The sequence below is a fragment of the Eumetopias jubatus genome, unplaced genomic scaffold (genome assembly GCF_037043125.1).
Source record: "Eumetopias jubatus isolate StellerSeaLion01/CBP00866 unplaced genomic scaffold, mEumJub1_p1.0 scaffold_17, whole genome shotgun sequence".
Lineage (NCBI taxonomy): Eukaryota > Metazoa > Chordata > Mammalia > Carnivora > Otariidae > Eumetopias > Eumetopias jubatus.
This window is the reverse complement of record NW_028274823.1, coordinates 3124790-3140814: the sequence shown is the minus strand read 5'-3', so window position 1 is coordinate 3140814 and position 16025 is coordinate 3124790. Positions and strand designations below refer to the sequence as shown.

The 16025-nt window shown below is 45.8% G+C and overlaps 1 protein-coding gene across 5 annotated transcripts in view; it reads left to right on the top strand.

Moving 5' to 3' along the window:
• Window positions 1-1730: 1730 nt before the first annotated feature.
• Window positions 1731-16025, top strand: part of GLRX3 (glutaredoxin 3) — a 32835-nt gene continuing 18540 nt past the window's right edge. For 4 of the 5 annotated variants that reach the window (XR_015767064.1, XR_015767065.1, XR_015767066.1 and 1 more), the window contains exons 1-2: window positions 1731-1852; window positions 7913-8021. Coding sequence is in view for 2 of the 5 variants with exons in the window: in XM_028119930.2 (XP_027975731.1) it covers window positions 1764-1852; window positions 7913-8021 (198 nt within the window). In the remaining 3 variants the exon portion in view is untranslated. Of the gene's footprint in view, window positions 1853-3047; window positions 3430-7912; window positions 8022-16025 lie in introns of those variants that run through there. The other variant, XM_028119931.2, reaches the window with a different exon arrangement.

Genomic DNA, 16025 nt, shown 5'->3' with positions numbered 1-16025 from the left:
TTGACCAAAATCAGCCCCAATATCTTGCCTTCCTGTGTCTTTGAGCTTTTGAGCACCAACAGGGGCCTTTGGGAGAGCCAAGTCCAGAGTACTCTGCAACAGGCTACACCAGTTTGATAGATAATGAGTTGTTCCCTTTGGGTGCAACGTGCTTAGAGAGAGGACAGGGTATTAACAGCACCTGGGTGGGGTGGGGTGCCATGGTGGGGCACCGGATGGGTGTGAGGTGGTAAGAGAAAGCCTAGGGAGTCTTGATGCTGCCCCTTCCCTGCTGTGGGTCTGGTTGTTGCCTTAGCTATAAGGTGTAGGTAGGCAGTGATGTTTTTACATAAATACAGACACATGTTGAAGGCTTTGGCAGGCTGAAAATCACCATGGGCACGTATATATGGGTACAGACCTGTAGCTCAGATGCAACAGCCAAATACTGCTTGGGTTCAGGGCCCAGTGGAGTGGTATTTGTGGCCCAAGTCAGAGCATTTTAAAGCTCAGAGGTCAGCTTCCAACCGTTAGGCCTGTTGATGTCAATAGTGAGAGCTGCAGAGAGAGCAGGAGGCAGAAGTGGAAATGTAATCTGGGAGTTTCCCTAACATTCTTTTTTGAAAGTAGATAGGTGCTCTGTAGCTGGTGTGTGCTGCTCTCAGCAAATTCCATTTGAAGGGAAAGTCAGAATTTTTAAAACAGCCACATTAGAGGGAGTGAATACTGCTGCTTTTTGAAAAAGAATCACTATAGCACATTTCTCTAGTGCATTACAATTTCATTATTTTTTTAAATTACAAAGCCAGTCCGTGTTCTTTGAAGAAATGCAAATGATACTAAGAAGTACATGATGTAAAAAGGGAAGATGCTCCCTTTGACTCCCCTCCTTTCTGGGGGCAAGCTCTCCTAATACTTTGGGGCATATCCTTCTGAAGACCTTTTTTTTCAATGCTACGTTCATCTATATAGAGTTATGCTATTTTATTTACCTATAGTTCTGTTTAAAATGGCCATCGGAGTATATACATCCTGTTTTGCAAGGTGCTGTTCCCCCCACCTTCTACTGCATTTTTGTAATCTCTAGGTTTTATTTATTGAAAAAAACTTTTTTTACATTTTAAAATAATTTCGTGTCACGCGCAGTTGTAAGGAATAATACAGAGAGATCCTGCGTACACTCTCCCCCAAAGATGACATCTCGCAAAGCCATAGAACAAAACCACGACCAGGATGTCCACATTCACGCCATCCGCCCCTCTTCTTCAGATTCCCCAGTGTTACTTGAATTCATTTGTGTGTGTGTGTGTGTGTGTGTGTGTGTGTGTGTGCTTTGTCCCACGAATTTTCTGTTTAGATTTGCAGAGGTACCACCACAGCTGGATACAAAACAGTTCCTCGTGGCTCTTACTGCATGTGATTTCCCATTTTCGGTGACATCCCGCCTTTTACTTAATTTCATTTTAGGTGAAAGTGTGATCTTGTTGAGCGTCCAGACCTCGTGACTTCAACTACACTCAGCCACACGCGCGCACCCCGTCTCCCAGCGGCTGTAGTCGCCGCCGACGCGGTGTGGACTCGCGGGTAGGTGCGGAGACCCGGGGAGCCGGGAGCACGCGGGTCCGGCGCGCGGACACTCCCCCGGAAGCCCCGCCCCGCCGCCGCGCTCGCGGCTGGCGCAGGCCCGGGGCGGGGCCGGAGGGCGGGGCTTCCGCGCGCCGCCGCCCGAGGCCCCGCCCCCGCCGGCCGCCCACGCTCGATTGCTCCTGTCTGGCGGCGGCAGCATGGCGGCGGGGGCGGCTGAGGCGGTGGCGGCTGTGGTGGAGGTCGGCTCAGCCCAGCAGTTTGAGGAGCTGCTGCGCCTCAGAGCCAAGTGAGCGGCACGGCGGGCGGCAGGGCTGAGGGGACGCGCGCGGGGAGCGGCGTCTCGGGCGGCGGCGGCGTGCGGCCCGGCTCCCTCGCGCCCCGCCGGCGGGGCCTGGTGGGGCGGCCGACCTGTGGGGCTCCCGGCCTCCGAGCCCGGCCCCCTGGCCCCAGAAGAGGAGCGGGATGCGGGGCCGAGCTCGGCCCCTCGGCCTGGCCCCGGCGGCCCCCGGGGCCCCCGGCGACGCGGTGACTCAGCCCCGGGGCCGGGGGGGAGGGCGCGAGCGGACCCCGCCGGCCCGCGACCCAGGCCCGGCCGCGGCCCGCTCTGTCGGCAGCCCGCGGTTCAGGAAGGCCTCGCTGCTGGGGCCCCTTGCCCGGTTGGCGCCGAGCGTCTGTGGTGCCCGCGGACTCCGGCGGTGCTCACGCTGTGCGGCCCGCGTGCCGGCTGCGCTTGGGCACACGTGCCTCTGGGCCCCGGGCCGCCTTGGACGGGGGGCCCGGGGGCGGGCGCGGGGACCGTGCTGGGGCGGGTGCTCCGGGGCGGGGCGGGGGCGGGCGCGGGGACCGTGCCGGGGCGGGTGCTCCGGGGCGGGGGCGGGGGCGGGCGCGGGGACCCTGCCGGGGCGGGGGCGGGCGCGGGCCAGTGCTCCGGGCGGCGCCGCAGCGCCGAGCCCGCCGGGCCCGGGAGCCCTCCGAGGGCCGGCGGCGAGCTGCAGGGTCCGATTGGCTGCGAGGCGGCCCCCGACCGTGCCCGCAGCCAGACTTGGAACCCCCGGGCAACTTCGGAGCCGGGCCTCGGCTTGCGCGGCGGGGAGACGGATCGGAGCCGCGGCGCCGTCCGGGTGGGGGTGGGGTGCAGGGGGCGGCGCGGGCGCCGAGCGGGCCTGGCGTGCGGGCCCTCGGCCCTCTCGGGGCGGCGCCCCCGGGACCACAGCCAGGGGCGCTTTGCCTGCCGACTTGGGAGTGCAGGCGGGTCGTACCCCCCTGGGAGCGCAGGTGGGGCGCCGAGTGGCGTGTGTCGGGAACGGAGCGGGGCGACAAGGGCGCCGTACTCTGCGTGGCCACGCTTCGCGGAGGTGGCGGAGGAGTTAAGGTGTCAAGCAGCACAGCCCGTTCGACGTTTCAGGTTTACTGCGAACATTGTCTGGGGAGGAAAAAAAAGGGGGGAATGAAACGACCATTACTCATCGATGGCGGCTGGGCTGTGATGCGTCCGGCCCTCGCGTACCCAGGCCGCCCGAGCGGGGACGGGGTGGACTCCCGAAAGGAGCCGGGCTCGCGTGCACCTGCCCTTCCTCAATGTTTGAACTCACCGTCACCTGAAAGACTATTTTGCCTCGTGCGTTGCACATTTTGGTTTTTATGTTTCATTTTTTTAAACCATAAAGATCCCTGAAATAACGCAGTGCGTACGATTTGGATGTATTCTTCCCGGTGGTCTGTACTCGAAGTGATCCAGGAAACAGCAGACCCTTCCCGCGGTGATTAGTTGAAACAGGGCAGCTGGAAATGACGGAGGGCATCTTGGAAGGAATGAATCTCTGCCGATTTGGTGAAAATGAAAGTATTGCAAAATATTAAACGGTACTTGTTGCCGTAACCATTTAGAAATCTACTTCCTAAATACCATTTCTCAGTTTCAAAATTTTACGTGAATTGAAATTTTTGCGGGCACCTGGATGGCTCAGTCGGTTCCACGCCTGCGTTCTGCTCAGGTCACGATTCCCAGGTCCTGGGATCCAGCCCTGTGTCAGGCTCGCGGCTCAGCTGGGCGTCTGCTTCTCTCGCTGCCTCCCCCCCACTTGTGCTCGCGCTCTCCTTCCCTCTCTCTCTCTCTCTCAAATAAGTGGATAACATCTTAAAAAAGAAATTTTTGTTTTGCTTAAATCATCTCAGGTGTTTGTATATCACTGAAATCTCAGCTGGTCTGTACAGTGGGGGTATTCATACCCGTTTGTACAATACTTGAGTCTAGCATGCGATAGTCTTTAACAAACTGCAGCTTCTGTTGTCTGCAGATAAGTACCTGCAGGAGCAGGACACCTAGTGATAACAGCAACAGCTCTTCACTGAGCACTGATTGTTTTGTTGATGTACAACCGATGTTCATGACGTTGTCTAGAATCATGTTAGTTAGGATTTGAACCTGGTCTTTAACGTTTTTCCTCGAACAGTGCACCTTGCAACTTGGGTTATTTCATGCAGACGTGTAACCTAAGAGAGGGGTGGCAGCATTTACCTTTGTTTCAGGTTGATGTCCTTACGCTGCTAGGCAGCGCGTCCGTAGAGAGCTGAGCATCTGAATAGGAGGTTATTGTGGATACTGTAAAATTACTATTTTTATTAACATGCTTTTATTTTTAAATGTTTTTGTATTTTTGTTTGATCTTCCCAATATCCCAGGGTATTATTTCTATTTTATTTTGTTTTATTTTTAAAATATTTTTAGAAGATTTTATTTATTAATTTGACAGAGTGTGAGCACAAGCAGGGGGAGCAGCAGGCAGAGGGAGAGGGAGAAGCAGGCTTCCTGCTGGGCGGAGAGCCCAGTGTGGGGCTCCATCCCAGGACCCTGACCTGGGCGGAAGGCAGACACTCTACTGAGCCACCCAGGCACCCCTAGTTATTATTGCTCTTTTACACCATGGAAGTTAAGATTGTATATTTAAATTACTCTTCAAAACCACGTTAGTAGTAATGGAATTTAAATTGTGTGGGTATACCTTTTTTCCTTTTTTTTTTAAACTGTTAGAGTATAATTAATGCACAATAGTATATTAGTTTCAGGTGTTATCTTTTTTGCATAGGTCAGTTCATACTGTTAAAAAATTTGGTAACATTTAAATTTTAAAAAATATAATATTGTGAGCATTTTCCCATGTCATTAAAATTCTTTGAAATATGATTTTTAATGGCTTGATAATATTTTGTTATAGGACCATTAAAAAAGCTATAGTGTGGTTGAAGAATTGATTCTTCCTGTTATTTGGCTATGTAAGATAATGGGAAGGTGTCTTCACTCCTTAGGATAGATACTTGACCGTGTGTAGGAAATTTCTGAAAGTTTCCAATTTAATTTTTACCAGTAGGATATGGAGCTGCTTGGCTCGTTTCATCTTTTTTTTAATCATGGAATATTATTATTTAAAAAGTCCTTTTTCAGTTTAGTTAAAAGTGGTATCCCAGCTTTTAAAAAAAAAATGAGGCATTACTTACATACCATAATAAAATGCACAGGTTTTGATAGCTAGGTGTGATAAATCTTAACAGTTGTACATACACAAGTAACCACCATTCAAAACAATATAGAGCCCCAGAATGTTCTTTAGCTCCTTTCCCATAATCCCCGCCACTGATCCACTCTCTGTCACTATAGGTTAGTTTTGCCTGTTCTTTGTACTTTATGTAAATGGAGTTACACAGCTCGTGGTCTTGTATGTCTGGGTTGTTTTCTTCATCATCATGTTTTCAAGATGCACATTGTTGCATGCATCTATGGTTGGTTTCGTTTTATTGCCCATTAGTATTCTGTTGTATAAATATACAACAGTTTCTCCAATTTGTAGACATTTGGGTTATTTCCAGTTTTTGGCTGTTGTGTCTGAGGCTGTGAACATTCTTATTTATTTATTTATTTATTTATTTTTTTAATGTTTTGTTTATTTGAGAGAGGAAGAGAGAGCATGAGCAGGGGGAGGGTCAGAGGGTGAAGCCGACTCCCCTCTGAGCAGGAGCCTGATGCAGGAGTCCATCCTGGGACTCCGGGATCATGGTCTGAGCTGAAGGCAGTCGCTTAACCAGTTGAGCCACCCAGGCGCCCCTGCTGTGAATATTCTTGTGCAGGTCCTTTTGTGGGACCTGTAGGCCTTGGGGCTTCCCCAGCATCCTTTGCACATGGCAGAGGATGTTATTTGGCTATGTAAGATAATGGGAAGGTGGCCAGAGCTCAGCTCCAGGGCCCCAACAGCTGCAGGGATGACTGAGCAGTGTCGTCAGTCTGTGTGCCCAGGAGCAGAGGGACACAGCATAGTCTCTGCCATAGACCCTGAGGCCCACCTACCCACACATTGAAGCTTCTGAGTTCTGCTGGACACCAATGAGAACCCATTGATTAGGGACCCACAATATGTCCTTTCCAGCCTTAGGTGGGTCTTTCCTGCTTTCCTCTTGCGTGCCCCTGGGCTGCTCTCCCTTCTTCCTCACTGCTGTCTGTGACTGCAGTCCTCCATTTTCCTTTGTTTCAGCAAATGACCTTGCTTCCTGCCTGGGAAAACGGGACTTCCAGGAGCATCTCCCCCACTCTCCTTCTATTCTCCCCTCCCCCGACATCTGACGTCCCATTCTTGATTCCTTCACTCCTGACCCAGAGGAGGCTGTCCCTTCCCTCATGGTGAATTCTCTGCTCTTAGATTTCCCCTCCTGCCGCCCCCAAAGACCTTTGCATCCTCAGCCTCTCTTGTGTCTTTATCCTTTCCCTTTCCACTTGCACTACCCTCTATGAAACAAACGTAAAGATTTTCTTGTATTAAAAAGAGCGCAAATCCCTTGATCCTGTCTTTCCCTCTGCCTAGGACTCTCTGTTTACAGCCCCATCTCTTCAAGTGTAGATTTCTAGCAGCCTACAGCCTCATCTTAGGTTCGGTCCCCGCATGCTGCCGTCTGACTCAGGCAGAAGAATCTGCCCTGCAGCATTGCTGGGGCCCTTCCAGCTGCATTGGATGGTTGTCACACCTTCCTTCTTGACATCTTTCTCTTGACTTCTGGGAGGCCCTTTAACCTTGCTGTGCTTTTTAGGTTCCATTTTCTGGTCTACTGCCTGGGTTCCTTTTCCTCCATCTGTCCTAGCTTACTGTCGATGAGCCCAGAGGCTCTGACCTCTGTCTTTTATCCTGTAGCGTAAGGAGAGCTTGGTGCCAGCTCCATTTCTTGGATTCCCAAATCTGTCTGCAGATGAAGCACAGACTTCTTTCCTCAGCTCCAGACCATCACTAACAGCCCCCACCCCCCTCAGGCTTCCTTTCCTCTCAGGTTAGCAGCTTCAATACATGATGCGTGGCTCGTGCCACCACTAGTCATCAGTCACTGAGCCAGAAACTTGGAGTTGGCTCTAGACCATGCTTCCAAGGTCACCAAATCCTGCCCCTCCTACCTCTGAAGTCCTCCCTTGGCTGCTCACCAGCGCTGGGTGGGAGCTGTACTGTTTGCCTGGTTTTACAGTTCGCCACTCCTTTCCTTGCCCACAGGTTAGTTGTCCTTAGCTCCTTTCTCTGTGTGACATATTTTTCAGTGTGTTTCCTTCCTGATTTTTCAGATTTTTTTGGTTGGGGATAATTATAGTTTGTACTTAGACTCCTATAGAAGGGTTTTTCAGTTTAAAATGAAGATAGACTTAAAAGATAATCTTAGCCAAGACCATTTTATATGAAAATAGTTGATAAGTACCTACTGAGATGCCTAAGAACTTAGTAATTTATTAATCCACTGTTCTAGTTCATACCATCAATTTTTAGAAAATCTTTTGTGGTAGAATATAAAAAAAGCCTGTCTTTGTGAAAATCAGTTCCATTTTTTCCCTTGTTTTCTGCCTGCGTGCCTTCCATTTTCAACATTTTATTCCTGTTCCTATGGTCACAGTTAGAGCCCAGCATCACAGTACTGTGCTTAAAAAGTGAATACCCCATAGTACCTATGCATCTGTAGCCATTTGTCACAGACATGGTGCCTTGGCTGCAGAAATCTAGTTTCCACCTTTCCTAAGGGTCTGAAAACATAATTGATTTATATGACTATTAGTTGAGATGGATGAATATTTAGAACCACTTCATATGAGCTAAGTCTTCATTCAAGAAATATCATTAACTTGAAAACTCACCCAAAAGATTACCAAGACCTTGTAGTAAGCCTTATATTTCAGTCTGTGTTTAATACGATAGAATTCTAGCAGTAGAAAAACAATTCAGGCAGTTCTTGTAAAGGTTGTTTTGGTAATAGATTTTAATCTCTGTCAGTATTTCCTTATTTCTAAAGATACTGTAACTTTAAAAGATTGCATTTTGATGATTTCCAGGTCCCTCCTTGTGGTCCATTTTTGGGCGCCGTGGGCTCCACAGTGTGCTCAGATGAACGACGTGATGGCAGAATTAGCCAAAGAACAGCCTCAAGTTTCGTTTGTGAAGGTATTATATTTTTGGTGTCACGTCTTTTATGAGGCAGACTGCATTTTATTAACATAAGGGAGGAAGGATTTGGAATTCCACATGTTTATAATTGGTGTTATTTTTTATTATTTTTGCAGTAGATTCTTAAAAAACTTAAAATTGTTCTGCATTTCTCAAGTATGAAATACTGTGACAATAACTACACTTTCCCTAACATGTGTGGTGGGAGGACAGAACCTGTAAATTGCAGGATGGGTAGTGGGGATGTTCGCCAGCAGAAGCAACTAGATCATTCACTGTGGATCATCGTGTTTTGAATATAGTAAAAATATTAACAAAGCTTGCTTCATTGAAGAGCAAGGTGTGATACGGAAAGCGACTGAAGAAAGGGTGTGTGGAGGCTGCTAGGAACCAGGGGAACAGGAAGAAGCAGCTGTCTTGGATCACGTAAATCCAGACCTATAGGAGAAACTGAAAGCTTTTCTGACCTGTTTAGGAAGCAGAGGAGAAAGGAATCGAGCATCTCCCTGCCTTGCCTTGTTTCCACCCGGCTGTGCACACTCTACGTTCCTAGTTTGTCTCTTGGGTGGGCACGTACTAGGAAGGTGGTAGTTGAGGCTGTAGATTAGCTCACTTGGTTTAGCACATTTAATGCTGTCAATTAGGACTTAGTCTTGGTTGAGGCAACAAAGCCCAAATAGGAGTCAAGAATCTTAGAAATGAATTTTTGGGAAGGGAGGCACACCCTGTATTCAAAAACTTGAAATCCTTAGGATTTAAAGAAACAAAAAGTACCAAATCCTTATTTTTTAAAACTATAATTAGTGAGTTCAGAGCACATTTTGGCAAATACACCCATTTATGGGGCTAAAAGTGGTATCTTCTGTACTTTCCACTTTTTATGTAACCTGAAAACAGAATTCTGACAGGCTAATTCATCTGTGTAATAGGCGATGTAATTTTCAGGCAATTTCTATATAGGTAAGTGTGCTTTGAATAGGTATTGCAGTTAGATATCTCAAAATCAGAACAGGGTAAAGGGTGTACAGTGAGAATGCTCCCCCCCCCCCACCTTCCCTGCCAGCCCTGGTGTCCCACCCTGTAAAGAAGGGACTGTTTATATTAATTTTGCATGATTCCTTTCAGTGTTTTTTTTTTTTTATGAAGATAGAGCAAATATAGATGTAATAGCTTCTTAAAATTTAAGGACGCACTTAGAATTCCAATGAAATGTGTAATGTAACCTTAGAATGTAACCCTAAAATGTCCAATATAAATAATAGAAGGAGACATTGAAACTGCATGTTTGGTCACTGATAAAAGATAATGATTACCAGTGAAATGAATGATTAAACATTTCAATCATAAGATTAGTCAAGATGATGGTAATTGTTGCATGTCTGCTTTTATGTGTATAATGTTTCTGGTTTAGATAACACATTGTTCTTAGCTGCCATCTGAATGATTTATTTAAAGCAACTATAGAATTACTTCTCACATTGGTACCACACTTGGCAGTGAGATTTTAAGTTGTTCAAGTGCTTAAGTGTCTGAGTAAGCCAGGGGTTGGGAAGTCCTTATCTGTCGGGGACACCTGAACCTGAGTGCACCTGCTGTTCGTGGAAGGCTGACAGCATGAAGTGGGTAGTTCTTCCAGGAGGCATTGCTTTCTGGAAATTGACTCTGTGGAGTGGTTTTTCTTTTCTTTTTTTTTTTTTTTAGGATTTTATTTATTTTAGAGAGCATGTGAGTGGAGGGAAGCTGCAGAGGGGGAGAGAGAGGGAGGGGGAAAGAATCTCAAAATCTCAAACAGACTCTGCACTGAGCTTGGAGCCTGACACGGGACTTGATCTCACAACCCTGAGATCATGACCTGAGCTGAAGCCAAGAGTCGGATGCTTAAGTGACTGAGCCACCCAGGTGCCCCTGCAGTGTTTCTTTTAAATGGCAAAGATAATTTGCATGGAGTTTGTAAGGTAGGTAATTTAAATGATGAGTAAATAAGTAAAATATTTGAGAGATCTGTTGGCATGCCCCAGTAAGAGAGGTTGCAGTTCGTTTAAAGAGAGCTTTCTTTTGTTAATGAGAGCTTTTGAGCCATCTAGGGTAGGGAACTGATGTCCTGCCACCTCTGTGTCTTTTAATTTGATTTCTTAGTTTTTTTCTTTTTAAAGATATTTATTAGAGAGCATGCATGCACGAGCTGGGGGCGGAGCATAAGGAGAGGGAGAAGCAGACTGCGCTGAGCAGGGAGCCCGACATGGGACTCAATCCCAGGACCCTGAGATCATGACCTGAGCCGAAGGCAGCCGCCTAACTGATTGAGCCACCCAGGTGCCCCTAGTCTGGCATTTTTGACTTGTGAATTATAGAGATCAATTGATTCTATAATTTAAATTTACAAAATCATTATGTAGGTGATCTTAAACATGATGTTTTTAAGAGTTTGTAAAGTTTTGTGACCATAAACAATTTCTTATTTTGTAGATGATGGAAAAGCAATACCTGAGAAAAGTGAGCATACGTTTTGGCCTGAGTAGTTCCTGCTCATTGGAACAGGTTGCTGAAAGGCAGTACTCTTAGGTTTATTGCAGCTGAATGAGCACGCTCTGGCCTGTACTGATGATGTAGTGACAGAGTGCTCGCATGCTTCTTGGCACCACGTCTATGCCTGTGCCTTGCAGGGTGGCCCTCTCCTGCGCTGGCCACCCTGTCTAGACCTACGTGAGGCTCTGGGCCCCACGCGGAGGTTTGCCTGCCTCCAAGGGCTTAGGGGAGATACACAAGTTATTCTTTTTTTTTTTTTTTTTAAAGATTTTATTTATTTATTTGAGAGACAGAGAATGGGAGATAGAGAGCACGAGAGGGAAGAGGGTCAGAGGGAGAAGCAGACTCCCCGCTGAGTGGGGAGCCTGATGTGGGACTCGATCCCGGAACTCCAGGATCATGACCTGAGCCGAAGGCAGTTGCTTAACCAACTGAGCCACCCAGGCGCCCACACAAGTTACTCTTATTGCTAAAAGTCTTATTGAAAACTTAACATTTGTTCAGAATAAAATTAAATGGCTAATTAAAATGTTACATGCCCTTTTCAGATTACATTAAGTCAGTTTGTTAACACTTTATCTTTAACTAAAGTGGGAAAACACATTTATCATTTAATCACTTGTTTGAGAGATAGAATCTTTCAAGGTCTAGTGTCTGGTGGCAAGGTAGGGAGGAGGAAGAGGAGCACAGGACTCTTTGTGGTGGGAAGTTGGGGACTGTCAGTTCTGTTTGAGGTCCAGATCAAACTCATTTTTTTATAGGAGTGGCTGTCCATTTTTACATTACATTTGATTTTATTCTGATTTGATTATTGAAATTTTTATCCAGTTTGTTTTTTATTATTAAATTTATTATTTATTTTTCTTCAAATGGAGGTTGTATGTTTAGGCATACAACATGATGATTCAATTCAAATCCATTTTATATGAAGTTTCCTGTGTACTCCTGTGGCTTTTTTTTCTTTCATCTCCAAACTTTGTGCCATTGGTTCAACTTTTAGAGAATATCTTGTGTTTTTGTCTGTTCTGTCATTTAATTTCCTGTTTTGATTGGCTGTTTTTTTTTCTTTTTTTTTTTTAAAGAGAGAGAGAGCACTTGGGGGGGCAGAGGGGGAGGGAGAGAGAGAATCCCAAGCCGATTCCATGTCCAGCATGGAGCCCAACGTGGGGCTTGATCTCACAACCCTGAGATTGTGATGTGAGCCAAAATCAAGAGTGGGACACCCAACCAACTGACCTACTCAGGCGCCCCTTGATTGGCTTCTTGACTAGACGGTGGGATACTTGAAATAGGGACCTTTACCTTACCTTGTTTTCATTTTTTTTATGGCTTTCCTTTGTGTAGGTGGCTCCCACCCTCTATGTCAGCCTCCCCCACCCCTCTTCCAGCTTGGTATTCTGATCCAGTTAGGCTGTGGTAATCATTTTACCTTATAATGCACTTTAGTACATAAATTCTCAAAGTCAGGCTTATCGGGCCACCTGGTTGGTGAGGTGTGTACCACTGTGTTTTCATTTTGTAGTGATCTTGTTTGTATAGTACCTGCTGTACTTGCATTTTATTATGTCCATTGTAACTTCAGGTATGAAGGCAAAGGTATAGAAGGAGTTATGTATTTAAATTTGTATTTTTTGATTCTCAAAAAATAGGAATTGTTTTAGTTTGATTTATTCTTAAATGTGTAAGCATCTTAAAATACAGTTCATAGTATTTAATTTCTAAGGGTCTATATAATCAGTATAGATAATTTCTATATGGTTATAGAAATGTCTCATTCTAAATGTCTGTACAATTAGCTTGTGAAAACAGACAATGCAGGGCAATCTCCAGAAGGGAACGACCAGCTGTGTAGCTAGGTACCTGGCATGATACTAATGATAGTAATGATGGCACTTAAAGAGAACGTGTGTAGGATTCCATTTTGGGGGAGCTCTATAAATGCCTCTCAGATAATTCAAGTAGAAGCTAAATCTTAAAAATATCCTAGTTTTTATTTATGCTGTCTCGATAATAAAAAAATACTAATAATTAACAAAGTTTATTAGCCATTCCTGGGCTAAGTTTGGCAAAGGTCTTTTAAAAAGCTACCAAAAACATTAAATACCTATTTGGATAAAGAATTTGATTATGAAAAATTTTCCTTTTAGATCGTGTCACAGAGTTAGAAGGAAGCCTCTTAATGAAGTTTAACAAGATGTCTCTGAATGTAAGGTTTAATTGTTCTCAGGGCCACCCTGGCCAGTGGTCATTCCCATTGTAGGCTTAGCAGTAGTGACCAGCATTGTTCAGTATTGTGTCAGAATCTATCTATCTAACATTTATATGCCACCATTATGCTAGTCACTGGGGGTATAGAACAGTAGGGTCATCGAGTCACATATTACCAAGGTAATTTCACATCGTAGTAAGTTCTGAAAAGAAAGAAATAGGTGGTAGAAGAGGAGGACTTGGCGGCGGGTGGCTTCTTTATTCGGGTTGGGCTGGAGAGGTGTGTCTGGTCAGGGAAGGCTGGAAAGTGAAAAGGAATTGTCATTGGGAGAGCTGGGGATGAACTTTTAGGTTGTGGATCAGCAAGTGAACACTGCCGGAGGGCTGGCAGAAGGCCAGTGGAGCTAGTGAAGGAGGAGAGGTTCTGGCAAGAGGTTGGAGAGGGAGGCAACAGCCAGATGACCCTGTGGGCACTGGAAGAGTTTGGGTATTATTACTGTTTTTTTAAGATTTTGTTTATTTATTTGACAGAGAGAGAGATCACAAGTAGGCAGACAGGCAGGCAGAGAGAGAGGGAGAAGCAGGCTCCCCGCTGAGCAGGGAGCCCGATGTGGGGCTCGATCCCAGGACACTGGGATCCTGACATGAGCCGAAGGCTCAGCCAGTTGGCTCAGCCAACTGAGCCACCCAGGTGCCCCGAGTTTGGGTATTATTTTGAGTGCAGTGGAAGTGACACACAATTGGATTTCTCTTGTTAAGTTGATTCCTCCAGCTGTCCTGTGGGGAGTGGTTTGAAGTGGGGGGGGGGGAGAAAGGATGCAGACTAGAAGCAAGTACACTCATTAGGAGGCTATTTCACAGGCGAGGTTAGAGATGCCTTGGACTCTAGTGGAGAGGGAGCATCGAGATGATGCCATCGTCTGATTTGGCTTATATTTTGGAGGGGGAACCTGGAGGACCTGTTGATGGAGTGGATGTCCGGTGAGGGAAATGGATTAATCAAAATTGTCTCCTTTTTGATCTGATCCTCTGGATGGATTATAGAGATCAAGATGCCCTGGGGAGGAACAGGTTTAGTGGGAGATACCTAGTAGAGATCGGAGTGCAGGTGTTGAGTGTGTAGCTTGGAGGTGATGGGGGGAAGGTCTGGCATGGATATTAACTCGGGCATTGTGGCCGTATTGGTGTTACTTAGAGCCACAGGGTTGGATGAGACCACTCAGGGAGAATGAGCATAAATAAGAGAAGTGCACTCAGCATCAAGTCCTGGGGTGTGCCAGCCATGTAGAGGTTGGCCAGATGTGAAGTAAGAAGCCAGAGAGACTGAGTCTCAGAATTGGGGAAAAAGAAAAATCGGGAAGCCAAGTGAAGGCTTGTTGAGAAGGTGGTATGTCGAGAAGGTGGTATCTCGAGAAGGTGGGTGTGGTCACACTGATGATACTGAAAGGTCAGTAAAATGAGGAAAGAGGGGTAGCCATTGGATTTGCTGAAATGGCAGCGTGGTAGTGTAGAGTGCAGCTTGGAGCCACACTGCCCTGCTCCACCAGTGTTGTAATCTTGGCTGACTTACCTAAGCTCGTTAAGTTCCAGTTTCTCCTGAAGTCAGGTGTGATAACAGCATCCATTATCGGGCAGATTAAATGAGTCAGTACACAAAATGCACTTAGAACAGTGTCTGGCCTAGATTAATCATAGCTGTTAGCCATTACTGTCGTAGTGGTCTTTGGTGACCCTGGAGAGAGTGAATTCCCTACCTCTGGATTTACCTTGCTGTGGTAACACTTGCCTGCCTCTCTTCACCCCACTCCACAGACATGCATGCAGCACACTTCAGGGGAAGGGTCTGACTTCGAGAGTCATGGTTCAGCAAGCAAGTGGTTCCCACCAAAGGCATTCATTCTGTCTGAGATTCCATTCTGGAAATGTTCATGTTTGGTGGTTGATAAAGTCATGTATAAATCCTATCTTTGAAATTTAATCTTTCTTTTTGATTGATACAGTAGAAAAAGTATACCACAGTATAGTGAAAAAACAGGTTTTATAGTCAAACAAATTTGGGTTTGTTTCTCAGCTCTACTACTTATTAACTATGTATCTTTGGACAAGTTACATCTTTACTTAGCCACCTGTAAGTTTGAGTTGATTATATACTACCCACCTTTCCAGGTTTTAAGTAGTTTAGGCCATTGTCTGCAAAGGGCCTGTCATGGTTTGTGGCACAGGGTAGGCTTTCCATGAAAGATCGCTCTTACTGATCATCTTTGGTCTTTTCTGAATGCAGATCGGTTTTCAGTATTTTCTATTTTTATTGATAGAACTGTCATGTTGTTTTACATCCAATAAAAATGTTCCCAAAGAATTTCAATGTGCAAAGGTTTTAGGACTCAGATACCCTTGTTCTGGGGGAATGGGTTTGCCTTCAGTGGCGCTCCTGGCCAGTGCTCGGGAGGATTTGTCTGTCAACCACTGCCTTTGTCTTACTAAGATCTCGTCTTCCTGGGAGCTGTTTTGCAAGAGGTGCATGTGGTGATCTTCCAGGCTTTAGGAATTTCAAGAGGATTGTTTGCTTCCTGGAAGAGTTGTCATTAAGGGAGACTGTTGGAAACCAGCAGGAACATGAGAAGAGGTCAACTTTTGGCCACACAGAGGACTGTGTTTTTGAGTCCAGATGCTTCCTGGTTTGGCTTAAGACTATTATCTTGTAGGTTTTTTTTTTTTTTCTTTCTTAGTATTGCCCCCTTTTAAAATTTGTTTTATTTTGCTGTTAGAATCCAGTAGTACCAAAGATAGGGATCGTAACTGAGCCTAATCCAATGCCCACGTGTGGTGGGCACTTGAGAGATTATTTGAAAGAGAGAAAATAATGAACTGCCTTAATCATTGCCCTTTCTGTTCCTCTTTGGTCTGAGTGTGCAATTGTATGAAAGAAAGCAGCACAAAAGTTTTAAAAACTTTTAAAAAGTGTGTTCTAAATAGCTCTCTCCAAATGCTTTTTCTTTTCCTCATTTTTTTCAGGTTTATTGGACAGTTGGTGTTGATTTAAAATGTATATGATTTTCACCTAGTACATTTTGAAAAATGAAAGTAATTGTTTCAAAAGGGTGTTTTAAAGAAAAAAAAATAAAGTAGGAAAAGAGCACCCAGAAAATATATGAGATGGAAGACACAAACCAAAGACAAATGACTCTGCCTCCCACTTACCATCAGGGTTCATTTGGATAGATAGATACCGGATCGGGGAAAGCGCTAGATAAAAATAGTGTTTCA